We start from the raw sequence: 15,989 nt of genomic DNA on the forward strand, positions 1-15,989 counted from the left end.
GACACACTCGGCCTCTCTCTCTCTCCCCATTCGCTTCACTTTTGTCCAGTTTGGCACCACATAGTCATTGGGGAAATAATCAACTTATTGGTAGTGTGCCAGCCAGTATCCAGTCACCTCGCCTCTTGTACAGTATTTTCCATTTAGTTATAATTTGTCATGTAATTAAACGTAATGGAGATTAGGATGGATGCAAATGCAGATAAGAGCTTTTATTAAAGAGAGGGAGGCAGACAAATCCAAAACGTGAAACAAAAGCGTGGGCGGAAACAGGCAATGGGTCAGGTGATCTGCAAACGGGCATTAAACAGGCAAGGCAAAAGCATGTAACGAGAAACAAGATCAAAGACTATCACAAAAAACGAGGAACAGGGCACAAGCGCTTGATACGGTGATAACACTCAATACTTCGCAAAGTGCAGACACGAGGGGTTTAAATGACAAACAAGAGTGAACACAAAACAGCTGAGATTAATGATGACACACATGGGGAAACAAGCAATGACAAGCATGAACATACCATGTTTTTATCATTTATCTTATGACTATTTTATTCATATTTATCATCTCAACATCAGCAAAATGGTAATTAGAGCACAAAGATCCCTAAAGCACTGTTGAAGTGGGTGGAGTGAGGTTTTTATAACATATTACGGCATTTAACAGACACTCTTATCCAGAGCGACTTTTCTACAACCCAGCAATTGAGGGTTAAAGAACTTGCTCAAGGGCCCAGCAGTGACCGTGTATACTAATGACATGGTAATAACATAGTAATAATATCCCAGAACGGCATATACCATAATAACATGGTAATAACACATGATGCTGGGATTTTAATTCAAGACCTTCCAATCAGACGTCCCATGTCTTAACCACTGAACTACAACCACCACTTACCAAACAAGCCATACCCATGGTCTTAGCACTTAATGTGTATAAAAATGAAACTCACTAACTTTGTATTAGATTCCTTTCTTTCTGTATGCCTGATTTTGTGTTTCACTCACTTTTCCTTCATCACACATCATCCTCCTCGCACAACACAAATCACTCCAGCAATGTTGAGAAAGACTGGACTACACTGCGCTCAGGAGGTGAAGTGAGGAAATTGCAGGTTGTTAGGGTTGTATTAGACTAATTTAAAAATCGTAAAATATGAGGGGTCACACTGAAAACCAGCACACCTGAAAGAGTTAATAAAACAAGTGTCATTCTGGATCTAACAAATTTCTAAAAACTATAGTTTAAGAACTAATAACTGCTGAATATTGTTTAATCACAGACTGAAACTTAACAGCAAATTAGCTCCATTGTTTAGAACAAATTTTTTTTAAAAAGGAGTTAATGAGACTTCACCACTGACTTCTGGGGCTTTATCAAGTTCTGCAAGCTCATGGAGAACCTTTTAAACCCCTCCAATAGCTAGACACTTTTTAGTCCAGAAATTGAAAACAGACCTGCACACATCTTTGTGCCGTTTCATTTCATCTTGGGAGAATATACATGTTTTTTAATTTGGCCATCGGTAAGAACAGACCGTCTGCTCAGGAAGCCTCTCATATCTAAATAAAACACCAACACACTGTAGTTTCTATAAACATTTATTAGATTAGCCGGGTGGACAGCTCAGACCAGAACACCGTACTGTTTCAGTACGTCCGTGTACTTCGCGATCTTGCTCTCTACGTTCTTCTCTGCCTGCTTGGTCAGCTTGATCTGCACTTTCTTCTTCTTGTAGTACATCTTGGCCTTCTCTTTGCGGCGCTCCTCGAGCGTGCCTGTGATGGCCTGGTACTTCCAGCCGACCTCGTGAGCCAGGCGTCCGAGCAGGGCAAACTGAGTGTGTGTGAGAGAGAGAAAAAAACATATCAGGAGATATTCATACCATTTCCTTCATCATGTTGTTTAAGGTTGCTCGTCTCAGATGGAAGTGCATGTGAAGTATTCTCATGGTAATTAAACTCAAACACTTCTGTGGAACAAAACATCACTGACAAGCAATTACACACACGCTTTATAAATAAGCCTCATGTGGCTTGTGGCCTTGAAACCACCAACACACTTGTGTGCAAAATTTCTGGAGTTTTTTTTTTTGTTTGTTTTTTTTTTTTTTAAGTTTTAAAGAAAATGGCCAGGGCTATAGCTCTCTTATGTACTAGGCTTTGTATCAGCAAAGCAAGCTGATCGTATTAGCTACGTACTCTCAGCAAAGGCACCAGCGATATTCCCAATATGTCATTTTTCTTCTTAACTTCTTTATACATAATCAGGAGGTTGCATAATACAATTGACAAGATGAACCCCCTGTTCTAAGTTCTTCCTTTTTTTTTATGGGAATTACCTGGAGGTAGGAATTAAAGCTGTGTGCGAACATACACCCCACACACAATAAGATTGTGGTCCGAGGAATCATTCCAACAAATTTTTATTAGTTATTCTTTTTTTTTTTGCTTGCCTCTAAAATCTATGTGGCAAGTTATCTTAATATAAATTACACACATGGAGAAAATGAACGGTCACCCATCACTTGGTTCTTTTTTTTTTTATTTAAATTCACAACTCATTATGCAAATTACCCAGTCGTTTTCTCATTGTTAAAAATAAATAAGAATTTTTTTTTTAAATTACGTTTAAGGCTCGGAGCGCTGAAATGATTTCGTACAACTTAATCTTTGAGAAGTCTGTTAACTCGACAGTATGAGGGTGTGTCGAACGAGAGAAACAGGACATTAAAACTGTAGTTGTAAAAGAGAAAAGTAAAAAATTACTAGTCCATCGCTCTCTAAACCCCTTTCTACCGCTACCGTAAATCTGACGCACTTATGACAGCCGTTCGCTATAAACAATACAAAAAAAAACCCTCACCAGAGTATTTTTATTTTTCTATCAATAAAACCCACACGTGTTTTGATTCTCATGCCGATTTGACAGATATGATTCCTAGTCACGCTGAACAGTAAAAGTAAAGAAAATTAAAAATGCGCCTTGAGCGGTCCTACCTTGCGAGTCGGCTTCAAGCGCACAATTTTCAACGCTGCTGGCACCACCACACGCTTCCTCTGCAGGAAAAAAAACAAACAAACGAATTTAAAATAAATAAAACCCTTACTAGGTCTAACACAATGACCCAACGTGTCTCAGTTAGATGTAATGTTCTCAGAGGAAACTCAAACAATGTAGGTAAAGAAATTAGCATCACAGACATGTTTGCATTAACAGCGAGTTCGGGGTGAAGAGCAGCATTACCTTGTCATAAGGAGGAGGAATACCGTCAAACACCTTCAGCCTCTCCAGTGCAGCCTGCCCACGCTTGGTTTTGTGGGGAAGCATACCTGTAAGATAAATAAAAACACAACTTTAAAGGTTAAAGTTCTGAACACACACCAAAAAAAAAAAAAAACCCCTGAAAAGATCAGCGTTTCGAGTCTGGTCGAACTCAGTAGTCAGATCCGTGAATTTGTCTCATCAAAAGACTCAGATTCGGGATAAAAAGGTGTTCATCACTGTTCGCCAGGTAGCCGTATTAACAAATAAACGAATATACAAGACGTATGAACGCTCACCTCTGACTGTCCTCCAGAAGATCCTGCTGGGAGCTCTGAAGTGGTACGGACCGCGGGACGGGTTCGTGTTCATCCTTTTACGCAGGAAAGCCAAATACTTCACTACAAACATAAGACATCAGGAGTGACGTTCAGGCCCATAACATTACAAGCACAATGTATACCCGTGTGTATGTGTCCAGAAGTAATTTCCTTTCACAGCTGATTAACTAGGGTCCTAGGTTTCCCTAGAAGTTGTGTTCCAAGAAACCCCCCAATCAACAATAATCCTCTTTAATACACTGCGATAACCAGAGGAATCTTCTCAACACTTAAAACTGATTGTTCCTTTGCATTCTGAAGTTTAAAGAAACAAGGGAATCCTTTCTTCTTTAAAATTCAAGTTCACTTACGTTTGTTACGGTAGAAGTTTCCGGAGATGTTGATGCCTTCACATCTCACGACAACGACTTTGTGGCCTGTAACAGATATTAACAGAGAGAAAAAAGATAACTTACTAGTTAAATGGCAGAATGATATCGGTAACTTGACTGCAATATGCCTTACCATTGAATTAATTTAAGGCTACGTTCACATTAAGTCGAAGGGAGACAAATCCAGTTCTGTCTTAATTTAACAACTGATTCCTCCTCACAAAAGAACGTGTGGATACAAAAATCTCATCTTTGCCAATCAGACCCGAGCCACTTTTGTATGCACACTACCGGTCAAAAGTTTGTGGACGCTCGACTGACATGTTTCTCATGATCTTGAAAACCTTTTGATCTGAAGGTGTATGATTGAAGGTTTGAAATCAGTGTTGACAAAAATAAGTGTCCCAAAATATTCATTTCTTTCATTAGAAAACATTTTATTTACAGAAAAAAAAAATCTCTTTTTTTAACGTTCGACTCTAAGGGAAATATTCTGAAAAGCAGCCGATAAGAGTCCATCGTAGGTGTGAACTCCTTTAATACCATTTAAAAAGCATCTCAGGGAAATTCCTCAAGAAATCAGATGAGAAAACGCCAAGAATACATTTCTGGAAATTCTAGGTGAAAAGCGAGTCTACTTTGAAGATTCCAAAATACTAAATTATTTTGATTTATTTTGGATTTCTTTATCACAACATAATTCCCATAGCACCATGTGTGTTACTCTAAAGTTTTGATAACTATTATTCTAAAATGTAGAAAAAATAATACCGAATGAGTGTGCCTAAACTTTTGAACAGTAGTGCAAGTCCTAGACCTGATGCACATCAGATAAGTGGCAAAAAGAGTCCGAAAACAACCAAAGACCACCACAGTGGTGATTATATTCCGTGAAAGGATTTGGAAACAAGCCATCTACTCCATGTCCGGCGATATTTGATTTAAGCAAAACTCGTATCGAACCTCCCAGAGCCGAGTAGTGCTCGAAATAGCTAAAAACAGCTAAAGCCAAGTTCAAGGCAGATATTGGGGGAGGAGGGCACAAATTCAAACCTTGTAATGTGATCATAGCCTTAAAACCTACAAATAAAATAAAAAAGGACTGATATTTACATGTCCATTCATCCCAACACTTACAATCTCACGTGGAAAGTCTGGGGTTAATCAGGATGATCACACAATGTTTAACACTATCAGTAACAATTAAACACTTCCTAGACCGTCTCAGATGGTAGTGCATGAGGTTTTCTCACAGTAGTTAAACTCAAGCAATGTAGGTAATCAGACATCACTGACGGTCAGTTTGACAAATTAAAATAAATAAACAAATCCTGCAAACGTGTCTTACCGAGCAGCACTTGCTTGGCCACGATAGCGGAAAGGCGACCGAGGAGATGGCCTCGGCCATCAATCACCAGAACCTGAACACACAAAGAACACAAGTTAGTAGGAAGCAACGACATCTTAAAGTACACACTGATCAAGCTCTTAACATTAACTAGTATCTCAACAAATAAGTAAGCATGATCATAATCATGACTACGGGAACACACACACAAGGTTACCTAATTAAGTTAAATGAACAGCAGAAGGGATATCCAAGCATGGTATTAAGCTGGACAAGAACACTCTAGGTGGTAAGACAAAAAAAATCTCAGGATCTTAAAATAATAAGCAACTACCTATGTAGAAAGATTAATCCCTCAAAATAAGCGTGATCAGTCATTACTACATAGGTTCACAGGCGAGTCATTCATAATAGACTGAGTAAACAAACGCACAAGATTAATTCAGCCTCAATCTTTAGTTCAAAAAAAATTTATAAACAAACCTAGACACTTTTAAGACTGGTGATTAAACGTGGACTGTGTCAGGACGCTACCGCATGGATGCTGGCCTGCTCGGGTTAGCTAGCACACCGAGCCCAGGTCCACTTCTGTACAAAAACTCTCTCCTACGTGCGATTTAACAGCGTGTACACTTTCAAATCCCGAGTTTAACTCATTTACTAAACACAACTGGAGCTCCAAGTCAAGAACAAACCATGAGGACGGACATCTTAAAACGAGTTTCCCCATGCACGAGGAAAACTAGCTAGTAATCTAGTACTGTTAGCATCGTGCTAATAACGAACATAGCGGAAAAGCCATATTAAAGCTTTGCTTTAAAACCGTATTTTCGTGCAAATTTCCCACTCAGACACTTTAGAGATACGATAACGTGTTTAATATTCTATTCGCGGCTCTTAAGGGATGTTTAAAGAAAGTATTTTTAGCCACTTTTCACAGCGCGGAGACACGCACCTTATGGAACCGGTCCGCCATGATGTGGAAAAGAAAGACACACGGGTTGACCCGCGGTAAAAGGCAGGGGCGTGGGCGTGGCAAGAGCGAATGAGGAAGTGACGGATTTGGAAAAGCAGGAAGTGAATTCTTTCGTTCAAAATTTTGCATGGTATAATTTTAATCACATACACACAAAAAACAAATTATGTTTAAAAAGGAAGTGTGTTAATGATTTTTTTGTATATTTAATTAATTAATTTTTAAAAAATGATAAATAAAATAAATACGGTCAAATTATAAGTTGTTGCTTTTTTTTGCATATGATCTTTAAAGTATTCCTACTTGTTAATGGCTTCAAAATAAGACCGTCTTTCACAAATAAGACATTTTTATGCCTTCTTTTTCATTTTTCCCTTAAGTATTTGAAACAGTCTTTTGTTCAGGTAGGGGATTGTAGTACAATCACAGTATTAAAAACTACACTTCCCATGAAAGCGCGCTCTCGAGCCTCTTGACTTGCTAACCACTAAATTAGCGCTTCGGTAGAAACAGCAGTTTGGTTCACTTTTTAGTCAGCATGGTTCGTTTTTTAATTAGCTAGATATTAAAAATGAGTATTTCGAGGACAGTGACACCAAATTTGCTGTTTATTAAACTCGTTACAGTTATCCTTAGCTTAGCTAGTTAGGTAGCTAGGTTTTGTACAGCCAGAATACCCGGATGAGAAGATGTGTTCTGATTCGTCGAGACATTTGCGTTTGTTTTAAGCGTTTACTTGGCGATAGTGGCCTGCTGGCTTTACATCTTCACTTGACAATATATGCTCAAGCACATTCCGTGGATAAATATACACCCACTGAGCACTTTATCACTATACTTTAACGCTATACTAATACCGGGTAGGGCCTCTCTTTGCTCTCAAAACAGCCTCAATACTTCATGGTATTGATTCAATTCCACAAGATGTTGGAAACATTGCTTTGAGATTCTGGTCCATGTTGACATGATCGCATTACATAATTCATACAGATCGTTCAGGTGCACTTTCATGCTGCAAATCTCCCGTTCTACCACATCCCAAAGTTGTACTATGGGATTCAGATCCAGTGACTGGGAAGGCTGCTGAAGAACACTGAACTCATTGTCATGTTCATGAAACCAGTTTGAGACGACTCTTGCTTGGTGACATGGTGTGTTATCATGAAGAAGCTGGGTAAATTGTACCCATGATGGGATGCACATGGTCAGCAACAATATTCAAATACACTGTGGCATTCAAGCGATGATCGATTGGTATTAACAGGTCCAAAGTGTGCCAAGAAAACATTCCCCACACCATTACACCACCTCCACCAGCCTGGACTGTTGACACAAATTCTGACCCTACCATCTGTGTGCCTCTGCAGAAATTGAGATTCATTAGTCCTGGCTATGCTTTTCCAGTCTTCCCCTAAACAGTTTTTATGAGTCTGTACCCACTGCAGCCTCAGCTTTCTTTTCTTGGCTGACAGAAGTGGAAACCAGTCCAGCCCTTCTCTAATGACACCTCTCAGCAACAAGGTAATTCCGTCTGCAGAACTACCCCTCTCTGGATGTTTTTTTCTTTAATGCGCCATTCTGAATCAACTCTAGAGAGTGTTGTGTGTGAAAATCCCAGATCATCAGCAGTTATGGAAATACTCAAATCAGTCTGTCTCAAACCAACAATTATGCTACAGTCAAAAACACAGAGGTCACATTTTTCCCCATTCTGATGTCTGATGTGAACACTACCCCAAGCTGCTGGCCCGTATCGGCATTATTTTATGCACTGCGCTTCTGCCATAAGATTAGATAATTGCATGAATGAGTAGGTGTACAGGTGCTCCTAATAAAGTGCTCGTGAGTGTATATGTGTATATAACATTATATTATGAGGCTTTAAAGACAGCTAAAACAAATTCTTTCAAGAAGACTATATGAACATCTTGGTGAATCAGTTTGCCTTCTTTTATTCTATTTTAACAATCATGCATAACTAATAAAACTTACAAAAACCCATCAAACTTGTAACACTGTTAGTTGAAAGAGCTGGCAAAGAGCTCTTATAATCGTACTCCTTTGCACTAGTCTCCATCATGCTTTTTTAATTGGCGAATTTTGCCCTCGTGGCGACTGATCTCTTCTTGAATACGCTCGATCTCCTTCTGGTGGTGATTGATTTCTTCCTGATGGTGTTGTCTCAGAGCAGCTATCTGTTCCTGCTCCTTCTTCCTACAACAAGCGAGAATGCAGACATGAATTCAGCTCAGAATAGTCTTTACAAAATCAATCCTGGATGCCAATGAAGATCACGTTAACGATGAAAGATTAATAGGGACAATGTTTAAGGTGGATCATTTGTGAAACTATGCAGTGTAGCACTGATGGTGTGGTATTTGAACAAAATAGCTTATTTTAGTATAGCAGTATTTGGTTTTTCATGGAACTTATGACTGTGTGTATTTGTCTGGGTTTTTTTTTTAAATATCATCTGAGCTATCATAGGGACAATCACTCTTTCCTTCTGTAAGTGTATCTCAAGTCTTGTTCAGTACATAGAAGCAGAAAATCACTGCAGATCAGTGCAACCTGCACTCACTTGAAGTACATCTCTTCCTCGACAGCCTGCCTCTTTCCAAACGCTCCTCCTGCCTCCCTGATTGCGCCGCCTCCTCCTCCTCCCTTCCCTGCGCCTTTCCCAAGCTCTCCCAGCTTTCACATGTTATGGGGAAAAAACAAAACAAAACAAAAAAACCAAAAACAAATCACAGACACTGTGGAAGCACATCAATATAAACCCGTGATTTACAATATAACCGGAACTACCGTCAGAGACGCTGTTACAGAATTCCACAGCGCTGTTGAATTCTCGATTCTGATTGGTCAGAAGGTGTTGATTCATTCCTTACAACAGCGGCTCACTAATTCTTGTAGGACTTGTGTGGCACACGGAGTAAAACAAAACAAACTTATTATTTAGCAAAGAAAATTATTGACATGGTGAAGCTTTCTATGAGGAGATTTTCGTTTAACATTTATGGAAGGAGTCTCCAGTGTCAGCTCAGCACAGTGTTACAGTGATGTAAATTTCCCACCATGGAAAAGTCTTCAAGGCAGTAGCTTCTGCATTGCAGTTTCTTTGTCTTATTAACTATTTAATAGGACGGCTGTTTACAACTGATATTATGTAAGCAAACTAACATGTCAAAGTGCAATATTTTCATATAACAGCACAGTCTGTTATTTTATTATTCCACTTATACCATAGCGATTTACCAATGATTAATGATTACATGGCGGTAGGGTGGGGAAACAGTGGCCTACTGGTCAGCACGTTTGCCTCATACCCCTGGCTTGGGGGCTCGATTCCCGCGTTCATTGTGTGTGTGCGGAGCTTGAATGTTCTCCCTGTGCATCAGGGGTTTCCTCCCCCAGTCCAAAGACATGCGTTATAGGCTGATCGACATCTCTAAATTGTCCATAGTGTGTGCAAGTGTGCCCTGCGGTGGGTTGGCACCCTGTCCTGTGTAGTCCCCCGCTCTGTGCCCCGAGTCCCCTGGGATAGACACCAGGCACCCCGCGACTCTGTGTAGGATAAGTGGTATGGAAGCCTAGACGTATAAAACGTTGCACATTTTGACGGTTTATAGTTAGATTTAATGTTATGGAACATCCGAGAGACAAGTTCCTTGTCTCACTTGTATGATAGCCGTGATAAACAGTCATTCTTCACCAGCCTTCCTCTCGCTCTCTCAGAATTCAAACGTGCTGGGGTAAACAGTTATCAACATGGCCAGTCATTCATTAATAATTTAAAAACTGTAACACTTCAGGACGTGCTGTTATAGGAAAATAATCCACATGGGCTAGTGGAGTTTCTGTTATCACGCTGAATTTGATTGTTTTCCTATTCATAGTTATCAGTCCCGTGACCGGCAAGGACACCTGGAAGGCAAAACATCGTTCCAAAAGGTTTGTTTTCAGCCTCATAAGAGTTAACGACAGATGTTGGAAGGGCGAGAGGTTTGTACCAGTCTGCAGAAATGACAAAAACGTTAAAACTACTTGTAACTTGGAATACGTGGGGATTTCAGTCATCTTCACCTTTTCTTCAAAAGCCCGTTCATCAAATATTCCTGATATAATTATGTCCTTCAGCCTATAATTTTCCTCTCGGAGGTCATTACATTCCTTTTCTAATCTCGTAAACTTTTCCATGCATGGTTTGTTGTCACACTGTTGTTCCTTCTCAGCAGGTGGCGCAAGTGCAGCATGTGACACAATTGATGACAATTTTAGGAGGACATCCATTGCATCTTGCTGGTTTTTCCTCTTGTTCTGCAATCTGCTGCGCTGCTTCTATCGTTCCATGTCTTTCTCCCTTTTTCTCTTCCTGGTGGATTTTGTGTGCGAGAAGATGGACGGAACCCAGTCAGGGGACAACGGGTCATCAGATTTGGCACCTATAATGATACAAGAGGATTTATGTCCAGCACATGCCAACAAGTTAGAAGTAACGTTAGTAACGTTTGTGACGTCATTCCTGCAGACTAGTAAAACCCTCTCTTAGATAACTTATTATTTAGCTAGCGTTAGTTAACGGTCAACGTAACCGTTTCCCGACTCAGGAAACAGCTACGCTAACTAGCGCAAGTCGTCTGAACGATTGTATAAAGATGTAATTACTAACAATACAACAATTAAAAATACTCAGGGTGGGCTGCACCAATAAGGATTAAGCTTAAATCTAGATTAAATCAAGGTTTATCTAAGAATTCTGTTGCACCATTCTTGTTTAAACCTTGTTTAAAATTAAGCAGGCTTACATTTAATGACGTGTGACGTTAATCGAATTATGTTCTATAACATGTAAACCAGGAACATAAAAGGAATATTCTAAAAGCACCTTAATCAGAATATTGTCTTATTCAGAATAAGGTCAATAATTAGATTACTGCTGTCCATGTAAACATAGTCACTGAATCTATTTCTTCAGTAGGGGCACCACCACCGGTGAGATGTGTCCCTTCCATACTGTGCTGCATCATTTCTCACGTTCAGGTTTTTTTTTTCCCAGCAAGCTTGAAGACTATTAACAACTTGCTTGTGTAATCCCAGCAGTAGCACTGAAATCAGCAGTTAGCTGGACCAGGGATCTTTTTTTTTTTTAAATTGTCATGTTATCTGTCCTTTTGTCTTCGTTTTTTTCTTCCATATTGCTCCATTAATTGAGTATACATATACATACATACACACACATATACATACATATTTTCATGGTTTGTCAAATTTGAGCTTCTAATAGGCTGCGCAAGTTTCTCAGCATGTATCGGTTATACATTTATGGCATTTGGCAGATGCCCTTATACAGAGCAACTTACATTTATCTCATTTATACAACTGAGCAGTTGAGGGTTAAGAGAATTGCCCAAGGGCCCAACAGCAGTAGCTTGGCAGAGCTGGGGCTTGAACTCCTGACCTTCTGATCAGTAACCCAGAGCCTTTTAACCACTGAGCCAGTTTAAATTTTTTTTTTTTATTCAAAAATATTAAATTCCTTTACGTGCATGAGCCCTTTGTAGTGACTCAGGCAGAAGTGAAAGAGTTACATTGTTGCTGTTTAGTTACGAAATCCGCACACGCTGCCGCAATGTTTTCATGTTCCTGCTTGATCAGTAAACGGTCTCTCTACGTAGCGTTTTTATAAAGACAGCCGACATTTTACAAGTCAGGAGCTACTTATGTCAAAGAGAGTTGGAGAGAGACAGAGAATATATTTATTTATATATATATATATATATATATATATATATATACATATATATATATATACATACATATATACACACACACACACACACACACACACACATATACACATCTATATATATATATATATATATATATATATATATATATATATATATATATATATATATATCTATATATATATATATATATATATATATATATATAGATAGATAGATAGATAGATAGAGAGAGAGAGAGAGAAAGCGTTAGAGAGAGAAAGAGACAGTTAGAGAGAGAGAGAGAGAGAGAAAGCGTTAGAGAGAGAAAGACAGTTAGAGAGAGAGAGAGAGAGACAGAGAGAGAGAGAGAGAGAAAGAGTTAGAGAAAGAAAGAGAGAGAGAAAGAAAGAGAGTTAGAGAGAGCGTTAGAGAGAGCGTTAGAGAGAGAGATAGAATTTCTGGTGGTCAATAAATAAAGAAGGAAATGGAATATTAGGTTAATATTGTTGCAGTCAATGGCGTGAGTCAATGATGGAGGAGAAAATGAATAGTAAAAGCAGGTTAGAATTCTAATCCCCGATTTGTTCATCCGAGTTTAAAATCAAGTGGTGCAACACAACTCGGTTTTAAAATAAAGCCCAGATCGACAAATCCTAATAAACTGGCTCTAAACTGTGCTTAACTGAATCCTTATTGGTGCAGTCCACCCTCAGTGTTTACTTGAGCTTACCTGTGATGAAATGTTCGCTGCAAAGACGCGTGGACTTTGATGGTCGCCATTTTTTATCCTCGCCAGGGACGGAGACACGTCCAGTGGCACAAATCCACAATCTCCTCCTCTCTGGGTTTTCTTTCTCGGACGGGATTCTGTAAAAGCACAACCCAGGCTTGCTTCCTCGTCGGTCAGTGCATATGACTGAACAACAAGTATCCGGCATTTTGGCTAAACAAATCTGGTAAAAATATAATTATAATAATAATAATAATAATAATAATAATAATAATAATAATAATGATGATGATGATGATGATGATAACTGGCGTGCGGAAGAAAGCAGCGTTTTGCCCTCCAGGTGGGCGTTCCTATAACGATGTGACGTCACGTGTCCCCACTTAAGCAACACCGTCCGACCAATCAGAATCGAGATTTCAGCAGCCGTACCCATAGCAGGGGGCGTGGCTGCAAAACAGCCCTCACCTCTAGTAACTCTGACATTGAGCGCACAAGTGTTCATTTATCAAATCAGCGCTAGCAGGTTATTATTATTATTATTATTATTTTAAAACATTTTGAAAATGTAGTGTTTTAACGCAGGGAGAAACCGCATGAGATAAATAAAAATAAAAATAAAAATAAAAAATACTGAAAGAGGTGTCAAGTGCGCACTGAGAAAAATGACCGTGCATACAAGACGTATACAATTTCACGAAAACGAATCAAAATGCTTACCTGTTCAGACGACATCCTGATGTTTGTGCTAAAGATGTTCCTCAGGCTCGGCTTGAAAAACCTCCACATTATAAATACGCCCTGACAAGTTCGCGCTCGCGCCCGTGTATATGTGTGTGCGCGCGCGTGTGCGTAAGTGTACACAAACTGGGAGAAACCATTCCACAGACCGCAGAGGGGGAGGGGGAGTGGGAGAGAGTGGTGCTGGTGTCTTCTCCGGTCGTACGTCATGAGCTGAATCAGACCATTTGAGCGATTTATTCATGTTTTGATTTACTGTGCCTGTTAATAATCGTTTGAACGAACAGACGGGTTTGATATGTATTGTATGGAGTTTTTTTAAAAAAATGGTATGGCCAAGTAAATTACTGGCATAAAGTTGGCTTGACGTTGGACGTTCGATATTGGCAGATATGTGGAAATTAAGGGACCGTCCCTAAAGTTACTACGACATCTATTTTTTTGAAGAAAACCATTCAATCCAGTACAGGTCATTTTGACCCCCTTTATGGATTCGTGAAGGTTTTTTTGGTTCATGCATTGTAGGGTTAAATATCAAAAATCTAAAAGGTGTGTGTCATACCTGACACCTAGTCGAACACTTTACAGTTGGTTTTGAGACTGTACATCACTCCCTTCAAATGCTATTGAGCTTTAAATAATGGTATATATTGTGTATGGGCCCATTCTGCAGTGAAATACATGGCAAGATTTATATATGATTTAATAGTTGATTTTATTAAATATCAAAAATCTAAGAGGTGTGCATTATAGCTGACACCTAGATGAACACTTTACAGTTGGTTATATGACTGTAAGTCATTCCCTTCAAATGCTGTTGAAGTTAGAAACGTGTATAACAATGTCGTATGTAACTTTAGAGACGGTCCCTTAATTTCCGCATATCCGCGAATATCGAACGCCCAATGTCAAGCCAACTTTATGCCAGTACCGCAATTGCACCGAAATGTGTCACGAGACGTGTTGAAACAGCAGTGCAACAGCACAGATATGCAGTACAAATCATATATATGATAATGCCCTTAAATGTGAAATTGGTCAATTTTTAAACATTTAATAGGTCATATACAATGTCTGTTATATTAAATGTATTTAGTAAATATTAGATGGGTTGCAAAGGAAGTTTTGGGGGACAAATTGTCACTATTAATTGAGAGGGAAGTCACAAACATGTTTCGTGTCATTGATCATCTTTTTGAGAAATAAAAAACAACTTTGCTGTCAAAGTGTCTATATAAGTATATAAGTCGATGGATGTACTCATGATGATCCTTTTATCCCAGTTAGGGTGAGGCAGGATGGGAAGGGATGGGACACCAGTCTGTCACAGGGCACTGTGCACACACGGACCCTGGAGCTGTGAGGCGGCAATGATACCCACTGTACCACCATGCTGCTTCTGGCTGTAATAGTTTTTTATAATATATCAATCTACCTTCTAAATAACAAAATCACATTACCATGCAGCCGATCCTGTCAAGTTGCCTCGTATGTACACACACACACACACACACACACACACACACACACACACACACAGAGAGAGAGCTGTGTCACCATTCACGAGCAAATACAGCTCAGATCTTGAATAGAGGATGAATTTTAATTCAATTGAACTGCAAGAGTAACATTGCCTACATAAAATAAATAAATAAATAAATAAATAAATAAATAAATAAAGCAAACCCAGCAGAATATATGCTCATATATATATAAATATGTGAGTCGGCTCAAAGATCTAACTGGTTTGCAAATGACACACATGGTTTCCTGGAAAGGACCATACACAGCACAGGTATTTATTCAGTTCAATTCGATTCGATTTTATTCGTATAGTGCTTTTAACAATGGACGTTGTCTCAAAGCAGCTTTACAGAAACATATAAACACAGGATAGAGATTTTAAGCGTGTGAATTTATCCCTATTGAGCGAGCCGGTGGTGGCGGTGGTGAGGAAAAACTCCCTAAGATGATATGAGTAAGAAACCTTGAGAGGAACCGGACTCAGAAGGGAACCCGTCCTCATCTGGGTAACGACGGATAGTGTGAACGTAAAAGAAAGTTCATTATGGTTTTTATATGTATGAAGTCTGTTTGTTGAACTAGTCCACTGTTCACTAAAGGAGACCTGAGTGCAAAACTGTATGTGGTAACTGCATTCCTAACTGTCCATGTGAAATTGAGGTCCAAAACCATTCCCATGGTACTTCCAGTAGCACCATCCTCAGCAATCTCCAGACTGCACTGCTTGGGGCTGTCCTCAGCAGCAGAATGTAGCCTCCAGTTGATGAGAACACCAACCAGAGGTAGGGCATCAGGATGGATCAGGCAGGTCCGGAGAGCAGAAAGGGTCAGGATCACTGAAGTCTCAGGAGTATATTGTGTAGCTCGACAGAAGGAGAGAGCAAGAGGGAGGTAAAGAGAGGGAGAGATTGTTAGGTATGCTTACTGTCCCATAAATGGATAAGACAGTGTATTAGTTG

At 39.4% G+C, this 15,989-nt stretch overlaps 3 protein-coding genes and 4 non-coding genes across 7 annotated transcripts; all 7 read right to left on the reverse strand.

The window, feature by feature from the left end:
• Positions 1-1,588: 1,588 nt before the first annotated feature.
• Positions 1,589-6,354, reverse strand: rpl13a (ribosomal protein L13a). The gene is made up of 7 exons (XM_053633520.1): positions 6,283-6,354; positions 5,328-5,400; positions 3,959-4,024; positions 3,567-3,668; positions 3,250-3,335; positions 3,003-3,062; positions 1,589-1,839 (listed from the first exon to the last, which is right to left on the reverse strand). Exons 1-7 carry the CDS (start codon positions 6,301-6,303, stop codon positions 1,630-1,632), a joined length of 618 nt encoding a protein of 205 aa, XP_053489495.1. The 5' UTR covers positions 6,304-6,354; the 3' UTR covers positions 1,589-1,629.
• LOC128613242 (small nucleolar RNA Z195/SNORD33/SNORD32 family) lies at positions 1,918-2,001 on the reverse strand. Its single transcript, XR_008386852.1, has one exon. It is a non-coding gene; the product is annotated as a small nucleolar RNA Z195/SNORD33/SNORD32 family (small nucleolar RNA).
• On the reverse strand, positions 3,134-3,210 carry LOC128613244 (small nucleolar RNA SNORD34). Its single transcript, XR_008386854.1, has one exon. It is a non-coding gene; the product is annotated as a small nucleolar RNA SNORD34 (small nucleolar RNA).
• On the reverse strand, positions 3,437-3,512 carry LOC128613245 (small nucleolar RNA SNORD50). The gene has a single exon (XR_008386855.1). It is a non-coding gene; the product is annotated as a small nucleolar RNA SNORD50 (small nucleolar RNA).
• LOC128613243 (small nucleolar RNA Z195/SNORD33/SNORD32 family) lies at positions 5,198-5,278 on the reverse strand. The gene has a single exon (XR_008386853.1). It is a non-coding gene; the product is annotated as a small nucleolar RNA Z195/SNORD33/SNORD32 family (small nucleolar RNA).
• A 1,875-nt stretch (positions 6,355-8,229) lies between the features above and the next one.
• atp5if1b (ATP synthase inhibitory factor subunit 1b) lies at positions 8,230-13,640 on the reverse strand. The gene is made up of 3 exons (XM_053633588.1): positions 13,486-13,640; positions 8,885-8,997; positions 8,230-8,517 (listed from the first exon to the last, which is right to left on the reverse strand). Exons 1-3 carry the CDS (start codon positions 13,552-13,554, stop codon positions 8,370-8,372), a joined length of 330 nt encoding a protein of 109 aa, XP_053489563.1. The 5' UTR covers positions 13,555-13,640; the 3' UTR covers positions 8,230-8,369.
• LOC128613044 (THAP domain-containing protein 11-like) lies at positions 9,004-13,470 on the reverse strand. The gene is given in 3 exon segments (XM_053633586.1): positions 9,004-9,221; positions 10,390-10,748; positions 12,766-13,470. Coding segments are annotated over 3 exon segments (582 nt in total). The 5' UTR covers positions 12,974-13,470; the 3' UTR covers positions 9,004-9,206.
• Positions 13,641-15,989: the final 2,349 nt, after the last annotated feature.

The sequence above is a fragment of the Ictalurus furcatus genome, chromosome 9 (assembly GCF_023375685.1).
Source record: "Ictalurus furcatus strain D&B chromosome 9, Billie_1.0, whole genome shotgun sequence".
Taxonomy (NCBI): Eukaryota; Metazoa; Chordata; class Actinopteri; order Siluriformes; family Ictaluridae; genus Ictalurus; species Ictalurus furcatus.

What these genes read in the sequence shown, in the direction of transcription:
- rpl13a (XM_053633520.1), bottom strand. Translation starts at nt 6,303, where the DNA reads ATGGCGGACCGGTTCCATAAG. An exon ending in TTCCTCCTCCTTATGACAAG is followed by an intron (nt 3,063 to 3,249) that starts GTAATGCTGCTC and finishes TTTTTCCTGCAG; the next exon opens with AGGAAGCGTGTGGTGGTGCC. An exon ending in GCTTGAAGCCGACTCGCAAG is followed by an intron (nt 1,840 to 3,002) that starts GTAGGACCGCTC and finishes ACACACACTCAG; the next exon opens with TTTGCCCTGCTCGGACGCCT.
- atp5if1b (XM_053633588.1), bottom strand. Translation starts at nt 13,554, where the DNA reads ATGTGGAGGTTTTTCAAGCCGAGCCTGAGGAACATCTTTAGCACAAAC. An exon ending in TCAGGATGTCGTCTGAACAG is followed by an intron (nt 8,998 to 13,485) that starts GTAAGCATTTTG and finishes AACATGTGAAAG; the next exon opens with CTGGGAGAGCTTGGGAAAGG. An exon ending in GAGGAAGAGATGTACTTCAA is followed by an intron (nt 8,518 to 8,884) that starts GTGAGTGCAGGT and finishes CGCTTGTTGTAG; the next exon opens with GAAGAAGGAGCAGGAACAGA.